Source organism: Papaver somniferum, chromosome 5 (assembly GCF_003573695.1).
Source record: "Papaver somniferum cultivar HN1 chromosome 5, ASM357369v1, whole genome shotgun sequence".
Classification (NCBI taxonomy): Eukaryota; Viridiplantae; Streptophyta; class Magnoliopsida; order Ranunculales; family Papaveraceae; genus Papaver; species Papaver somniferum.
In genome coordinates this window covers 16,333,933-16,351,253 of record NC_039362.1, presented here as the reverse complement: position 1 = coordinate 16,351,253, position 17,321 = coordinate 16,333,933, and the positions used below count along the sequence as shown (strand labels likewise).

The 17,321-nt window shown below is 37.8% G+C and overlaps 2 protein-coding genes across 2 annotated transcripts; both read right to left on the bottom strand.

Annotated features, from left to right (window-relative positions):
• Positions 1-399: 399 nt before the first annotated feature.
• Positions 400-5,597, bottom strand: LOC113281058. Its single transcript, XM_026529700.1, has 2 exons — positions 5,389-5,597; positions 400-4,271 (listed from the first exon to the last, which is right to left on the bottom strand). The coding sequence occupies exon 2, from the start codon at positions 4,086-4,088 to the stop codon at positions 1,071-1,073; it is 3,018 nt and encodes a 1,005-aa protein (XP_026385485.1). The 5' UTR covers positions 4,089-4,271; positions 5,389-5,597; the 3' UTR covers positions 400-1,070.
• A 2,318-nt stretch (positions 5,598-7,915) lies between these two features.
• LOC113281057 (protein NUCLEAR FUSION DEFECTIVE 4-like) lies at positions 7,916-11,556 on the bottom strand. Its single transcript, XM_026529699.1, has 3 exons — positions 10,999-11,556; positions 9,000-9,925; positions 7,916-8,898 (listed from the first exon to the last, which is right to left on the bottom strand). Exons 1-3 carry the CDS (start codon positions 11,332-11,334, stop codon positions 8,370-8,372), a joined length of 1,791 nt encoding a protein of 596 aa, XP_026385484.1. The 5' UTR covers positions 11,335-11,556; the 3' UTR covers positions 7,916-8,369.
• Between the last annotated feature and the right edge of the window lie 5,765 nt (positions 11,557-17,321).

Genomic DNA, 17,321 nt, shown 5'->3' with positions numbered 1-17,321 from the left:
CTGTATTCCAGTTGAGCTGCAATCAGTAAAAACCTCGTGCCAGGGATATGTTGCACCTCATATCTCAGCTGTAGGGTCTGATCCAAGAGCCCGTTATATATTTAAGCTCTCAGTGATCCCATAATTTCATATGGTGGCTTGCGCACGAGAGCTCTTAGCAACAGCAAAGTCCTGCAGAGCGATATATATACACTACTAAAGAAAAGGCCTCAAAGTCCTGCAGAGCGACTTAAAAGTATATATACTACTAAAGAAAAGGAGATGCAACAAAAATGTGTAAGAAAGGAAGCAAGAAAAGTGTATACTATTAAAGAAAAAGAGATGCAACAAAAATATGTAAGAACAGAAGCAAGACTGAAACGACTAGAATTACACACAATCTTAAACACGAACGAAAAAGAAGAAAAATATGAAGAGAATGAATGGAGCAATATGCGAATATCATCAACTTATGTTATCATCTACAACATTGGCATCCTTTTTCTGTTTGAAAGAAGAGCCAACAAGAATATAAACGAAACTATAAATGAAACAATATGAAGACGGGTTTGCCTCACCATCTGAACAAAAAGAAGAAGAAAATTTCGACAAGGTTGATACAATATTTCTGAAGATACATGAGCGAAAGGGTATTATTAGTTGACTAGCAGTAAATTGCAGTTATACTTGTATGGGGTTACTATCAATCAAACATACTCCTTGTGGCAAAGCGATATGAGTCAATCCTCACCTTTATAGATATTCGAAGAAGTCCACCACGACTGCTACAGAATTCCTTAGAATCAGTCACATTCCTTAGAGATATTCAAACAACCAAGAATCATTCAATGTCCCAATCACTAACATCCTCAGGTTGTCAGTGTGATTGCTTAAAATCAAGACAGGTTACCAGCAAAAGTAACTTGCTGCTCTGCAATATTGCAATCCCAGCATCAAACAGCAATGGATAACCCAGAAAGTATCAGAAGGGTTCAGATACTTCTTAATAGAGAAGTTGTTCACCTATCCATGTCTGATGCACATAGATCCAACATATTCACTTTCTTAACCATATCTTATCCTTCTCCATTCTATACTACAGAACTTTGAGCCATCTCTTCACTTGACCGCAATCTGACCTGCTCCATCTCTTCCTGAGCTTCTGACACTCCTTGTTGTTCACGGTTCTTCATGCTCTGTTTGTCCTTGGGTTCAGGGGTTACCTCTTCACCGGTCTTTGCATCCTTCAGCTTTTCATTATTTTTTACAAGCTGATCAGAAACATTCTTCACAATCTCCTCCCCAGTTTCTTTTATTGTACCTTCTATATCGTCTCCTGCCCTCTGTTTTTCTGCATTCTTAGAAACTTTTTCCTCCTTAGGCTCCCCTACATCAGGAATCTCAACAGAATCTTCTTCCATGGGTTCTTCTTCTTCATCTATAATTTCTCTCTCCTTAACTTCCTCCATCATTTCTTCTACAGCTATCTCGACAGTATCTTCTTCCTGTTCAAACAATGATCTGATCATTCTGTTTCTGCTTGAATTATAGTCTTTAGTCTTACGACCTTCACCTTCTAAAATCATTATCTCGTCTTCAACAATCTCCATAACATCCTCCTCCTCAGGTAGCTCTATGTCTTCATCAACAATCTCCATAACATCACTTTCCTTAGAATCTTCTATTATCATTTTCTCCTTAGCTTCCATCATCATCTCCTCTTTAACAATCTCCACAACATTTTCCTCATTTTCTCCTGCAGGAACCATCTTCTCTTTTGTATCAACTGTGATCTCTTCTTCAACAATCTCCACAACATCCACTTCTCTGTGTTTTGCCTTAGTCTCTTCTTCAGCAGTATCCACCATTTCTTCTTTGGCTTCTGTTACTATCTGTAGAAGTTCCACAGGAGTAGCAGCAGGGTCCAGCTCCCGGCAACCTTTTGGAGCGCCTGGCGCTTCTGAACCTGTAAGTAAGCAAGACGGAACTTGATGAGAGAACCGGAACATCTCTTCTCTGTGGATATTCCTGACTTCCCTGGTGTTCAAGTGCCTATGAAAAACTGTCTTGAAACCAGCAACCTTGACTAAAGGTATAACAACCACACCTTGATCCTCCGTATAATCCTCGAGTACCTCCACCATATCATACTTATGTATAACTTCATCTGGGGTAAGCTCATTCCAGTCAGGGGACCAGTTACGATATACAGCCCACACATCACCCTTTTTAGGAAATATAATGACCACCCCGCGCGGACCTTTAGTCCATTTAACTTTATGCGAGAAAGAATTGAGTGAGCTATTAAACTCATGTTTACCAACCCTGAAATCTCCACAGGTTTTGGAAAATCCAGAACCAGTCCAATTTAATGGGCCCAATTCAGTGTTGGTTTTGGAATTGAGCCAGCTTATCCGCATTTTAAATGGATTTACAGAAATCACTTTGTGAATAATTGCGTAGTAGCGAGGCATTCCGTCATCATCATCATATGCAGCCCAAACTTGGTTAGTTCCAAAACATTTTTCACATCTATCCCTGTCGAAGTCGTGAAAATCCGGATCTGGAACTGTAATTGACATGGTATTACGAGCTACAGTTTCAGAAACAACACTATCTGTATCAATAGAGGGTGATCCATTTGATGATAATTTCTTGACATCCACAGATTCAACACCCTTGCTCTGATCACTGGCGTCAACTTCTACACTAGCCGTTTCTTTCACTTCCTCTCCCTCTTTCTTCCGATCTTTAATGACTTCTGGCTTTCCTTTCTCTTTCTCTGTAGCCATGCCTGCAGCAGCTGACTTGCATTCATCTAACTTCTTACAAATTTGCCGCCTAGCCTTTTCTATCAGCATATTCCTGAGCTCAAGCTGCGACAAGTCCCTTGTGCTGTTAGGCAAACTATTAGCTCGATCCTTCTCTAAGAAATTGCGCATAATTCCTGACCCACTAGCCATGCCAGCTCCTGATGCTGTTTGCTTCCCTACATTTTCATCTCCATTCCTCCTCCTCTTAGCTTTCATGTCGTGAGTACCAGCACCAGAATTGCTAGCTGTCCTCTTTGAACCATGGCTGTTCTTCTTCCGAAGGGCTTCTTGTCTTCGGCCTGCTGCTTGAGCCTCCTCACGCTCTCTTTTGACTTTTTCATATGCCTGCTGAACCACACTTGCAGCTTGGGCAGCAGCAGCAGCCGAGGCAGTAGCACTTCCACCACTAGCTGTTCCAGAAAAGGGACTCCATTTTGATTGATTGGATGGATCTGATCCCATATTAGCAGCAGAAGAAGATGATTTCCTCCCTGATCCACCAGAACTCTTGTTTGAATTATGATTGGAGTTCTGACGTTGCTTAGGAGGCTGCCAATGGCCAGATGCATTAGAAGCATTTACTGGTGGGGCCTGCGTTTCTACTGCCAAAAAGGGTTCATGACAATTGGGACAAAGGAGTTTGTGATTTTGATAAACCCGCAGATACTCGTACTGCATCTTGCATCTATGGCAAGCAGTCCAGAATGTATTGGGTTTTGAATGACGAGGCGGTGCAGGAGCCGGAGCCGGAGCTGGAGCTGGAGCTGGAGCTGCTTTAGTAGTCGTCTTATGAGCCTTAACATTGGAAGAAGGGTTGGGGAAATTATGAAAGCCGTTTGCACCAGGTGGAGTCGCCGAAGAAACTCCACTTGCCGATGGGACCTTTTGCTGGGATGTTTTCAAAGATCTCCTCTGATCATACATGATTCTTTTGGTTTTATCAGACAGTAAACTCCACGCTTCTGAGATGAGCTTAAACGCTCCTTCGGCTCCAATTGACTTGTTCTTGTCGGGGTGGAGCATCAGAGCCAGTTTACGGTACTTTTTCCTGACTGTATCATCATCAGCCTTGGGATTCACACCTAGAATCCCATACCAATCTGCTTCGTCGCCTATTTTAATCTCCCCAGAGAGGTGCACATCAAGTGTCGATAGCATCTGTGAAATACCCTCGAGGCCAGGGAACAAATTTTGCGCTTTTAATGCAAACTTCTTAGCACCAACCACATCTCTAGCTGTAAACTTTCTCTCTGCGATTTCTTTTGCCCTATTGGCCTCATCTCGGTTACACTCCATTGTCTTTCACGGTCTGCTGTCTATTTCCTATTTAATCCTTAAATTTCTTTTCCTTTTTTGTAAGAGCTGCGGGGAAACTGGCCGACTTTATGTTACGAAGAACTGAATCACCATTAACCAATTCCACATGACATAAACTCCTCATACTTCCAGCAGTGACTTAACTCTTAACTTGCCCATGTCCTAGTATAAAGAGAAGAAAAAAAAAGAATTAACTCCTTGAATAACATATGGCATCAACGGGAAATAAATCCCCATTAAAAGTAGAGTATCAATCCATCAAAATAGAAAAATTCATAAATGCTTGACACAAACACTTCCCTAACCCCTATTTTGGTAACCCACTCCTATATAGAAAACTTATAGATGGGTCTTGATACTGCATACCACTTCCCGCAAAATTATACAGAACTAAAATGCACAACAGAAAAAGAAACTCGGAAGGTTTCGATCCAATTTCAAAATACCATTGAACTACGAAACTGTCGATAAAAACAATGAACCGCGTAAAATAACGACAATTTGAAAAACTCAACAACCAAACTAACAACAACACATGAACTAGAAGTCTAAATCAGTTCAATCTAATCAGTGGGAACTAAATTGCCAGTAAAACTAGTATCAATCCATCAAAATGGAAAATTCATAAATGCAAGACACAAACAGTTCCGTAAACCCCTACTTTGGTACTGAAATGCACAACAGAAACGGAAACTGGGAAGCTGTTAATCCAATTTCAAAATACCGTTGAACTACGAAACCGTTGATAAAATCAACGAACCGCGTAAAATAACGACAATTTGAAATACTCAATTACAGAACTCAACAACCAAACTAAGAACAATACATGAACTACAAGTCTACAACAAAATTCAGTCTAGTCAATTGTACATCTCAAGCATGACACCAAATCCCCCACCACCACATTGCAACAAAAACAATTCAGACACACCCAGCACCTGTAAAACTCCAAAACAGTTTCACTGCAACCAAATAGTTCTTCAAACCAAACACAAACATCAACACCAACACAACAATACTATTTCGACACAAACAAGGTGCAACCCCAACTGTTTGAAAAAACGTCTATCAGAAAAGAAAAAAAATTCAACAAGTCCCACTTCTAAATATGACCATAGATCTACAAAAACCAATTCCATGAACTCAGGGTTTCACCAATGAATTTTCAAGTTTCAGTAGCGAAGACTGAAACCCTAAATTGTACGCATGATCATGTTCATTAGTTCATTAATTTAATCAGTAAAATTACAAAGCAAAAAAGAAAAGATAAAAAAATTACCCATCTCTGTTTCACAATTTAAATCAATCTCAGAGCCGCCATCAAAGTACAAAAAATCATGAGACGGAAATTGTTTTAGCCCTATTTTTGAACCTAAGTCCAAATCCCAAATATAGGACTTTTTTGTCAAAACCCCACAAAATTCTGAATTACTAGATCAAAAAAAGAATTATTATGAAAAAAGAATATGAGAATACCTTGATTTTTAAGTAAGGATTTTCTTCTCTTAAACCATGACCTAAAATTATTTATTTATTCATCATGGGTTCAATTTAACCATGGTTAAATTTTAACTCTACAATACATATTTGTTTACCATGGTTTGAACTTAAGCATGGTTAAGTTTTAACCAGATAGCTAATTTTAGGAATGTTAAGAGGTGGAAGACAAAATTAAATGAAATTATTTTTCATTTTTTCCCCTAATTAAGATTGAACTAATGAAGGAAGAATTAATTTTATTCTATTTATTTGGATTTTGCCTAATTTATTTTTTTTTTTATTTTTTTTTTTGAAGCAAGCCTAATTTACCTAGTTTAATTGGGGCCCCAAAAAACAATTAGGGGCCTCCCACTAGAGTACAGAAAAGGTCATTAAAACTCAAATTGAGTCATCCGTTAACCAAAATATTTTTAAATGGCTAAACTGTTCCTGAATGATTAGTATTAAAATTTAATTAAGTTAAGTTAATTAGTGTGGTTAGATTACGTTAGATTAAACTCAGATTTTAGTATCAATTTTTTTTTTTTTTTTTTTTTTTTTTGTTGTTTGAGTTGAGAAGAAGAGGAGGTTTTAGAGGAAAATTTATGGTTTTTAGAAGTGAGTAATTCAAGTAGGGGAAATGATGTTGGGGAAGGTTCAAGCAACAAAGATGATTGTATTGATGGTAAGATTATCTTAAATTCTCTCATGGATTGGATGTATGTCACAACACAGAGAAAGAGTCGTCAATATCGAGGGATGTATACCCCAACGACTCTAGAAAGTCGTCAATGTATTGACACCAAAAATGACGACTCAAACCTGCAACTTTTCCAGGTTATGAAAAATCGTCAGGGTATTAAAAAAATTCATTGACGACCCTCAACAGTCGTTAATGTTTAGACTTTTAAGTGACGACTCTAAACTGTCGAATATTCATTAATGCGGAAATGTACGACAGTTTTGGGTCGTCATAAAAATGATCAATTCCCTGACGACCCTTTGGAAGGGTCGTTACTGTTTTGGTTACACATTTGATGACTTAAACAGTCGTTAATGTTTTAGAAATGTCGTTATACACTGTCGTTAATCTCTAAAAAAAGTCGTTACTGTATGACAGTTTAGAGTCGTTATTGTTTTGATCATGATGTATATGACGACCCTAAACTGTCGTTAATGTCGGTGAAGGGTCGTTACTTGAAAAAAAAATATTAATCAAGGATAAAATAGTATATTCATCTTCCAATTTTTACACCCCTGAAAAATTTGGGGGGCAAACAAAATTTCATGGCCCCCAATTAGAAGTTATGGCCCCCAATTAAACTAGGCTAATTTATTGCACTTGTTTGGATTATTTTATTTTTATTTTTATTTTTTAACTTTTGTATATGTATAATTCCATGAATAAGTGTAGGAAAAGAGTACAATTTGTTTGTTTAGTTAGTCAATTTTGATATTTTAATTAGAAGAAGTGGTCCCAATAATAACATGTTTGTAATTAAAAAGTGGGTCCCAACTGCTAAATCCTAACCACATACATGAGTTAGAATTAGGTATGCTTTGGTTTAGGTTTACCATAGTCCATGGTTAGGTTAACTAACTCCATGGGTTAGTTTTAACTAGAGTTAATAGTGGTGGTGGTGTAGTCAGTCACTTTTTCTATGGTTAAAAATCATCAAATTACATGGACCACCTAAAAGATACTAACCTTAATCAGGGTTCACTGGTTCCTGTATTTATGGACCTACCTCATATTCCAGAAAAGGGTAAGCATGGTGCGTCCATTTATCTAACCATGGTGCACTCGTTTATCTTATCCGTTGGATGTAGGATTATATCATGTATAGCTCATTCGCGTGTTCAGAATTGCATTTCTGTATTTCAAAGAAGTTGCGCCTTACAAGTATCTCCTTTCAAAGCTTTGAGTATCTTGGAGTTCATGCTTTAGCATGACATTGCATGCTTGCTTTCGTTTCAGGTAATTGCTTGTTTGATGCATGCTTTGAACTTGGGATTGATTTGAGGATTCTCTGAAGGGAGAAGTGGAAACTATTACAGAACCTGTCTATTTTGCCATAGTGAACCATAGGCTCACTGAGCCATAGGATCGCGAAAGAGTCGGGTGTTAGCTGCCTTCGCAAACCACGTCAGGAACACACATTGCGCTGAAGGATCACAAGAATCATCAGTAGCTATTTCAGTGAAGTTATCCATTTCAGGGAAACTTTATACAACTAATGAGCACAATTTGCGCTTTCAGGTGGACATAAAGCTAAAAGGAGGGACAAAGAGGTCTCATGTCTTCCTATCTGTGAGACCTCAACATATAGAGAAACCAACATCATATTCTTTATTCCCAGATTTCCTGTATTATAAATGACATTCATCGGCGATGTCCAAACCAATAACAACAAAGTGACTCGATGTACAAACACAAAAAATCGGATTCTTAAAAACTTACACAACACTTCCGTGATCATCTCCAAGCCTTCCAACCCCAGCTGCTTAACTAAACAAAGAGCAAACAGAAAAACCCAACTTGCTGTCTGTGGTTGTATGTCTTTCTGAATCTCATTAGGGAAATTGTGCTTCTACTTTCTCTCTTTAAAAAGCTGCTCATGTCCGATGCTTTTGTTCTTCATTTTCGCGAAAAAGAGACAGCTAAGAGGAAATTTCTTTCTCACAACCTTTTGCATACATATTACAAGCCTGCCAAAACAAAACCATAATCTCCTCACAGAAACAATCTTACACTCCATAGAGTTGTCAAAACGTCCCAACTCATGTACGGAAACTTCCAGTTTTTCCATATAAACTGGCGTACACAACCTTGGTCCTGTGAACAAGAATCAAGCTCAACACAACTGCGACGATGCAAAATCCTGACATTATCATGGAAGTAAGGAAGAAGCAGATAGAGCCGTCACATTTCAGTGGTTCATCTGCTGCCATTATAACATCTGTAATCCTTTGGAGCATGCCTCTAGAAGTGTGCGCTAGGTTGCTGTGCATTTGAGCTTGTTTTTCAGCTTCATGGTCATATATAGAACTAGCTATAAGACCAGAGAAAACCAAGGATCCTGCAGGATTTGCAAGTGTGAGGAAATTGTACAGAGCTCCGAATTTCTTCAGTCCAAAAAGCTCCGATGCAGCAGCTGGCACAATAGCCCAATGGGCACCATACCCAAGTCCGATCAGTAGCGTACCAATGTGCATGGCTCCAGGCCACCCCATAGCAAAGAAGAAGTGCCCAATTGCCATTATGACTTGTGCCACAGCCATGCTTACTGGTCTTGGGTATGCATAATCCCTGGTAATAAGATTGCAAATAGATCAAGCATCGGAAAAAAGGACATAACATAAAATCAATATTAAGCCATGGACAGCATGAAAAATGAAAATAGGCTGTACCTTACAACAATCTCGGAGAAGAAGCCACCACCAATACGACCAAGGAAATTCCAAATGCTGATCATGGATACAAATATATGTGGGTTATCATATCCTAAAGACGCACTCATCTGACCGAGATTATCAATAACAGTTAAGCCAGATCCAGACCCCAAAAGAAGGGAAATAAATATGAGCCAAAAATCTGCCTTTATCAATGCCTGCGTCAAGGTGAAATCCTCGCCTCTATGTGGACCCTTTCGTCTCTTAACTCTCACCGCTCCTTCTGCTGCAGCTCTATTAATTTTTGCTTGCAACTGTGCAATTCTTTTTTTCCTATCATTCACTGAAAGCGACTCTTCTTCCGAGGACTTCTCGTCTTCAAGTTCACTGAAAATGATTTCCGTACTTAAATCCTTGCTAGATACGGTTGCTAATGGAGCTTCAGGTAGAAGTCTTTCTTCTACAGAAGATCTCTGACCCGAGAATGTCAAAGTCACAGGAATTATGATGGGCAGAATTAAGAGAATAAACAATATAGCTGTGAATATCTCGATCACGGAGTGGCTAACATCAACTAAATCTTCAACAAGCATGACTCCCATCAAATAGGCAGCCAAAACAAGGCACACGCTGTAGATAAATGTGAAGCTTGAAGCATCAGAAGGCCGAGGCTGTCTATGACCACCAACAGGTCTGACAATGAACATGAGAGCAATGACTACCATGGTTGGCCCAACAGCAACCATGAAGATAATTCCTGCATGATCGGGGTCATAAATCAGAGCATAAACCTGAGTCATAATAGCACCACCCAAACCTGCAAACCCCTTAAGTATCCCAACAACTGGACCTCGACTCTTAGGGAAGTTCTGAACGCAAGAAACCAGTGCTGCGGTATTGAAGTAGCACTCTCCATTTGTTCCGACAAATATAAGAATGCACATCTGTATAACAAAAACTTGGTCAAAAACTTAAACCATGGTAAAGTGACGTTCACATTAAGAAAATTAAATCTTGATCTTGTAGCAATATCCTAGTTGTGCCGATAAGATTTTATACTTTCAGGTTTCTCAAACATATGTATGAGCTATTTTAGAAAATATCATTGCAGGGTGAACAACTTGTGAATAACTGTATGTGAAGACAGTCACTTGAAGAAAGTACCCAGTGAAGTGCTAGACATTGCTTCACCGTTAAGGTTGATACTCTCATTGATCCATGCAGCTGAAAGTTAGTTACTAAATTGCCATGAACTCATCCAACGAGAGCAGAGAATACGCAAACTTTTCGCATTTTTAGTGCTCATCCCTCATGTGATCATTTTAGCCAAAAACAGTACATCATAAGCCAGCTTAAAACCCATTAGCAGTTACTTCCCTAAAATCTGCAACCAAAGACTAGACACAAAACCTTTTCAACTACTCAAGCAGGCATTGAGCACAGACGACAAAGACTCTGGAACAAATACAATGTGAGAAACATTTCCATAACGAATCTACTTTATCCCCTAGTGCCCCCAACCACAATCATATAATTGACTTGGTCCAGACTCAAATGATCAAGAATATACCAAAAAAAAAACTCCTACGAAAAAAGAACCCAGTTTTGAGCCATGATTTAGCCCTGTGTATACAGTTGTCATTATACAAATGAAAGAACATCTTTAGAAGATTAGTATGACCAGATTCACTAGCTCATTCAGAATTTGATGATATTCAATGACCTCATTTCTGAATGATCTGACTGGAATTTGGAAAGCAAATCCACTATCTGATTTCATTTATTCATCCAAATATTAGAAATGAATCCAAATACAAAGAGAGTCAAATCAATTAAACTGAATCAAAATCCCCAAAAACACCAATTCAGAATAAAATCGCTAGCTCATATTCATACAGCTGTACACTTAAATCAAAACACCAAATCACCATTTCATACCTAAATTAGCTCAAAAAAAACATCACCAAATACTTAGAACTGTAAAATTGAATAGAAAGTGGATGATGAAGTAACTTACCGCCCATAGAGGCAAAGTAGGAACCCTATGAGTAACAATAAGCCAAACCCAACCGTAACCAATCATATTCTGCATAGCACCAATCAATAAAGCAGCCCAAATAGGCAAAACTTCACATAAACTACCGGCTAAAAATCCAACACTGTCACCAAGATCTTTAGCTACACCCAATCTAGCAATTTGTTTTTGATTGTAATTCAATGAACTTTTGATTACTGGTGATATACTTCCAAATAAATAACCAATCCCTGCTACTGATTGTACCCACATTGCTGCTACAAATACTAACCATCTGTTAGCAAAGAAACCTTCGAATTTCCCTTGAAATCGATTCATTTTGAAAACTTAAGATTACCCCAGATTTGAAAATTGAAGCTTTTGAAAAACCCAAATCTCTGTTTCTCTTGATTCAATCTGTAAATCGATTTCTACAAAGAAAAATGAATCAGAGAAAAATGAGGGGTCTTTTATTGAAAGAGATATTTGTCTGGGTTTTGCTTTTGATTTGCTCTGTTTTTTTCTGAAACATAGCAGGATAGGAACACGTATCGAAAATGGTCATGGTATGTTGTTTTTATATAGGAGAAGGATAGAGATTCCATTAATGAACTGTAAAAACATTTTAATACTGAATTTAACGGTGAGGGATTTATCAATTAAAGATTGATTAAGATATAATTGTAATTTAGTATAATTAATCTTGTGGTCACCAACAAAAATTAACTGAGTGAATATGAACTGTTCGATGTAACAGTAACACAGATATCGAGGTATTCCTAGAAGAATGTATTTAAGATCTTTTAAGATTTGTTGTTCATATTTGGTGATCCAATTGTTGATTGGATTTATTGGGTTTACATGAATACTGTCAAAAGGACTGCACCTTGGTCCGGTCGGGTACTCTCCATACAAACCAACCAACTTGCCGTAGTGATTGGGTTATTTACAGCAAGTCTTAGAGCAATTCCTATAGCAATGTTCAAATACATTTGTTTGTTAAGCTACGTGGATGGTCAAACAGGATTCTCCATTATGGAAAAGAAGTGAGCGATAAATAGTTAAACGCGCTATATAAACTCAGAAGCTGGAACTACAAGCGCTGGCGCTATTGCAACTGACGCCTGCGACAGGACTACGTGCGCCAGCGTTTGAGGCACGACCGCCAACGGTAACGACAACTTTTTAACGGTCACCGGAACGGCTAGTTTTCAACTCTATAAATACGACTCGAATTTGATCTCACAGATACACAACAATCTTTCATCCGTTTCAATTACTCTCAATTTTCAATCATGAATTCTGATTTTGATTCTTCTGGGGATGATATGGAGATGGATGACATGTTGTACGAAGAAGATGAAGAAATATGTATGGAGTTTTTGCGTCAAATGGATATTGATGCAGATCAAGATAGAAGAAGACGAAATTTTATGTTGCAATTACAAACCGGGATCATACCAACGCCGTTAGAGCCATATGAAGTTGCGACTAGAAGATGGACGTGGCGGAATCGCCATTTTTACCACGAAAAGTTGATGCATGATTATTGTAATCATGACTGTGTGTATTCCGATGAGAATTTTCAGGGTCGATTCTGCATGGGCCGCAACTTGACGCAAAGGATTATTGTCGAGCTTTGTCAGGTACAACCTTTATTTAATTATCAGTATGATGCACGACATATACGAGATTTTAGTCCCGAACAAAAGGTCACTACGGCCCTCCGTATACTATGTTACGGGGTACCAGCGGATTCCACGAACGATTACATCCGTATTAGGAAAACAACCTCCTTTAGGTATCTCAAACTGTTTTGCGAAACAATAGTCGAGCATTTTGGTACAACCTTTTTAAGAAAGCCTACTCAGGAAGATGTTCAAAGAATAACTGCAGAAAACACCGAGAGGGGTTTTCCAGGAATGCTAGGTAGTCTTAACTGCATGCACTAGACGTGGCATGCGTTTCCGATAGAATGGGCGGGCCAATATAAGGGTCATTATCCAAAACCAACTGTAATTTTGGAATCTTCAGCTACTTATGGTTGTTGGTTTTGGCATGCTTTTTTTGGACTCCCGGGTTCAAATAACGATCTCAACGTTTTATATAAGTCACCATTGTTTGAAGATCTTAAGAATTGGGTCGCGCCGCACTGTAATTTCACCATCAACGGTAATCACTATACTCATGGTTATTATCTAGTAGACGGAATCTATCCAGAATAGTCAACTATGGTTCAAGCTTATAAACATGTGGGATTTGGTCCGACGACTTCGAGGGATATGCAGTACTTTAACTCACAACAAATGACATGCAGAAAGGATGTTGAACGCGCTTTTGGCATATTGAAAAGGAAGTTTGCCATCATAGCTGGGTCGGCGCGCTTTTTTGATATTCAAGAAATGAATAAAATTATGCTGACTTTGTATTATTCTGCATAACATGGTCATTGAAGAAACCAGGCGTGACCCAACCTGGACTAGTTTCCCAGATGAAGATTTAACCAAGGATCTTGTGGTAGAGCGTGGGCGCCGGCAAGAGAATATAGACTTGCCACTGACGGACTCCACAATCGAGAAATTTATGCATAACTAAGACAAAAATTAGAAAAGCACCTTTGGGCTTTAAGAGGAGCAGCAGACGGTGCAGGGGGGCGAGGGAGAGGGAGAGGAAGAGGGAGAGGGAGATAAACGTGTACAATTGAGGCAATTATATTAAAAGTTGTTGTTTATTTTAATTAATATGTTTTCTAATTTAAGGTTGTTTGTTAAAATTGAGACAATTATATTAAAAGTAATTTTAAATAAACTAAACTGAACTAAATTAAAACGACTACACTGAATTAAATTAAACTTAACTATACTGAATTAAACTAAACATGTTCATTCATTAACAAGACTGAATTCCTCTTCGTTTTCTTCGGAACATCATCTTCGTCATCCACATTCACATATTGTCGAGTTTGTTGAGGAGGGACTCCAGTTTGTTGGTGGGGGACTTATTCGGCCTGCACTTGATCGGCCCGGACTTGATCGGCCCGGACTTGTTCGGCCTTGACTTTATCCATTTGCTTAGTCCATATAGCATATTGTCGTTCATTCATTTTGCCACTGTCCAAGGAGAGTAACTTGTTTAGCTTACAATCCATGTAGTATTGTTATCGCGAAAGAAGACTTTTATGTTGATTATTTAAAGAAATGGCACGGTCCATGACTCTATCTGCCTCCATTTGCATCTTCATTGTAGTTGCAGGAAATCCTACACTACACCCCTCATATGATCTCACTATTAATCAACTCATTTTTAGGTTTACACTCTTAATTTTATTTATCAATATCTGAATATTCTTACAAGAAAAGATAAAGAAATCAAGAATGATCTCTGCTCTAGACTTTCTCTCTCATATTTACTTGTTTCTTACTAAAAAAAGATCTCTCTCCTTCTTTACAACTCGAACAACTATTTATAAGGAAATACGTAGTGGATGACAGCTAATCTGTCCTTTATTTTCAGGCATGGTCTGCGACATTCTCGCAACCTTACAAATGTTAATTTCGCAAACTCTCTAATTTTCGCAGGACTATCATATCGTTCTCCTGATCTTAGTTGACGTCATTTATTTTATCATTTCTGAAATTGTTCTGCGACGTTGTTGTGTTGTGTCATTGATAGTTTCGCTGAAACATTGTCATTGCGAGATTCTGATCCTACATCTTTCCTCTTCTCATATCTTCTCTGCAAAGTAGAGAATGATGTGAGAAATGCCGCAGCTGCTCATGTTTTCATATTCTGCATTTATCACACGTATTCTTTCTTCCATTTATTCTCGACACGTCTTTTGTAACCGTTACTTTTTAACCGCTTATATATTTCCGTATTAATCGTGTTTATGTTCTCTAGGAGAAATTCCCTCTATATATATTCCTTTTCACTCTCTTCTTCTTTCTTTTTATCTTCTCTGCAACTTCATCGTTCTTCTGCAAATTCCATTATTGCAACTTTTCTTCTACCTCAATCTTTTTAAGTTCTTCTTCATATTCATACTATTTCTTCTGCAAATCTTCATAGTTCATAATTTTCTTCGAAACAATCTCCCTGCTATTATCTTCCATGGATTCATCAAGGTTAGTTTACTTTTTTCCTTCTTTATGAGTTTTTCTGATCTTGTTTATTGCTTTATTTGATGTTGTTTATGTGATTCCCATACTCTTGTTATTTTAGCAAAAACGCTTCCAACACTAGATTTACAGTTCAGAACCCTAACATTCCCAAGTCGCAGCATAAGGTTGTTGCGCATAAAAGAAAGTCTGCGAATGAGAAGGTAGTAAGAAACACTATCCTTTTATAATAAAAATATTGTTGCCTCTGTTTCTTATCTGGATTGTAATTCGTAGGGTGATAAAGATGTTAATAAACCTCCCAAGAAATCTCGCCACCTTAAAACTGTTCCAACTTCTGTTCCCTTCCATTTACTCACCTCTTCTAAATCTTCTGCGACATCTTCGCAAGATAAACATTTATCTCCAATTCGCGAAAAAGATGCCTCAGACTTCATTTCTTCAGTTGACCTCTCAATGATTGAAACTCCTCTTGTTGATCCTGCTGTGAATGAAACCTCTTCTCTTCCCATTGAGAATGTTTCTCAACCTTCTATCTCCACCAGTTCTCTACCTAAATCTCTTCCTCTTTCGAAAGAAACCGTGGAGGGGATAGATATTGCCTTCAAAGTTTTATCTAAAGTTCTGAGCAAGCATTTGGGTTCTGACAGAGCTGCTTCGCAGACAGCTTTGGAAAAAGAATGTAATGCTCTTCGTCTCGAAAATCAGAAACTTCAGAATGTTTTACTGGATCGTGACAATCTTCGCAAGAAGAATGATGAATTGAGAGGTATGATTTTCTTATCTGTGTATTTAATTTGCCTTTTTAATGGTTTTATCCTTCCCATATTTAATTATCCTTGAAATCCATCTTTCGCATGTTAAGTTTTAAACCAAAAACGAATAATGGGGAGATATCAATTTGAATCTGCTGTTGAAGAAGCCCGTTTTGATAAAAAAATCTTGATGAATTAATATAACCAATTAGATAACCGCTATTCATATTCTCTTGATCATATAAATAATCTTACCAATGAAAATACCCAATTAGTTCAAAGACAAGATTTATTAAGTAATGAAGTATCTTGTCTTTCTTATTATTTAACTAAAGCTAATTTAGGGATGGAAACTTTATCAGATGAGAATAAAACCTTGTCCCAAGAGAAGAGAACTTATTTAAACAAGATGGCGATATCTTCGCAACAACTTAGTATTCTTCAAAAAGTATGTGATGACCAAGAGCAATCTCTTCGCTCTTTGAGAAATGAAAACTTAAAGAAGTAACAGAGTCATCTATCGCTGAAAGAGATACACTCATTCAAGGTAGAATAGCTTTAAGTGTAAAGGCGAATCAGCTTAAAGAACAATATTCCAAATTAGAAGAATCTTATTCTTCTCTTGCGAAGAAAAATGCCTTTCTTATTTCTAAAGAGAAAAATCTTCAGTCTCGACTTAAAGGTTTAGTTGGAGATAAATTTGATGACGCAATGGACCGTTGGGAGAATAGTTGTTTGTCCTTAATTCGACACCTTATTTCGCAAAAGGAAGGTAGTCATAATAGTTTGACTGCCTTAATTATCTTTTCTTTGTCATATCTCTCTCAATCCTTATCTTAACATAATTTTGTATTCTATCTTTCGCAGAGTCTGAGAAGAATCTTCATTCTTCCATTTCTGTTTTGGAGGCTAAATATGCCAAAATACGCAAAGAAAATGCATTGCTCGTCTCCACCCTTACTGGTTCTCGCGACCGAGCAGAAAAAAGACTTGATTGTCTTGCTTATTTTAAGGATATTCAAGATAGGAATCATCATAGAGTACTTCTTCGCCAAGTTCATCTCCGGGCTGAAGTCCTTGTAAATAACATTTTATTGTCTAACTCTCTTCCTCCTACATCAATTGATCCTTTAGAAGTAGATGATGATGAAGTTCCTCGTCCTGCTAATAGTGATTATGATTACGAAAGCGGTGCAGAGGATAATTTCTTAGAAGATGAAGAAGAGGTTCCTTCTAAAGAAGCATCTGCTGGTGTTAATCAGAAGGAGAAAGAAATTTCTCCTGAAGAAGTAATTGCTGGCGATAATCAAGATGCTAGTCAAGGCGAAGATCAAAACCAAAATGAAGGAGAGGCTTGCGAGAATATTGGCGAAGAATTTCTATTATCTCCTGCTACTGAAATTAATACTGAAGCTTGAGCTTCTTATTTAGCTTTGTCTTCTTGAACTGTCTT

Coding starts and splice junctions, on each gene's coding strand:
- LOC113281058 (XM_026529700.1), bottom strand. CDS start 4,088: ATGGAGTGTAACCGAGATGAGGCCAATAGGGCAAAAGAAATCGCAGAG.
- LOC113281057 (XM_026529699.1), bottom strand. CDS start 11,334: ATGAATCGATTTCAAGGGAAATTCGAAGGTTTCTTTGCTAACAGATGG. Junction 9,926..10,998: donor CTACTTTGCCTCTATGGGCG/GTAAGTTACTTC, acceptor TTTGTTATACAG/ATGTGCATTCTTATATTTGT. Junction 8,899..8,999: donor TTCTCCGAGATTGTTGTAAG/GTACAGCCTATT, acceptor TCTTATTACCAG/GGATTATGCATACCCAAGAC.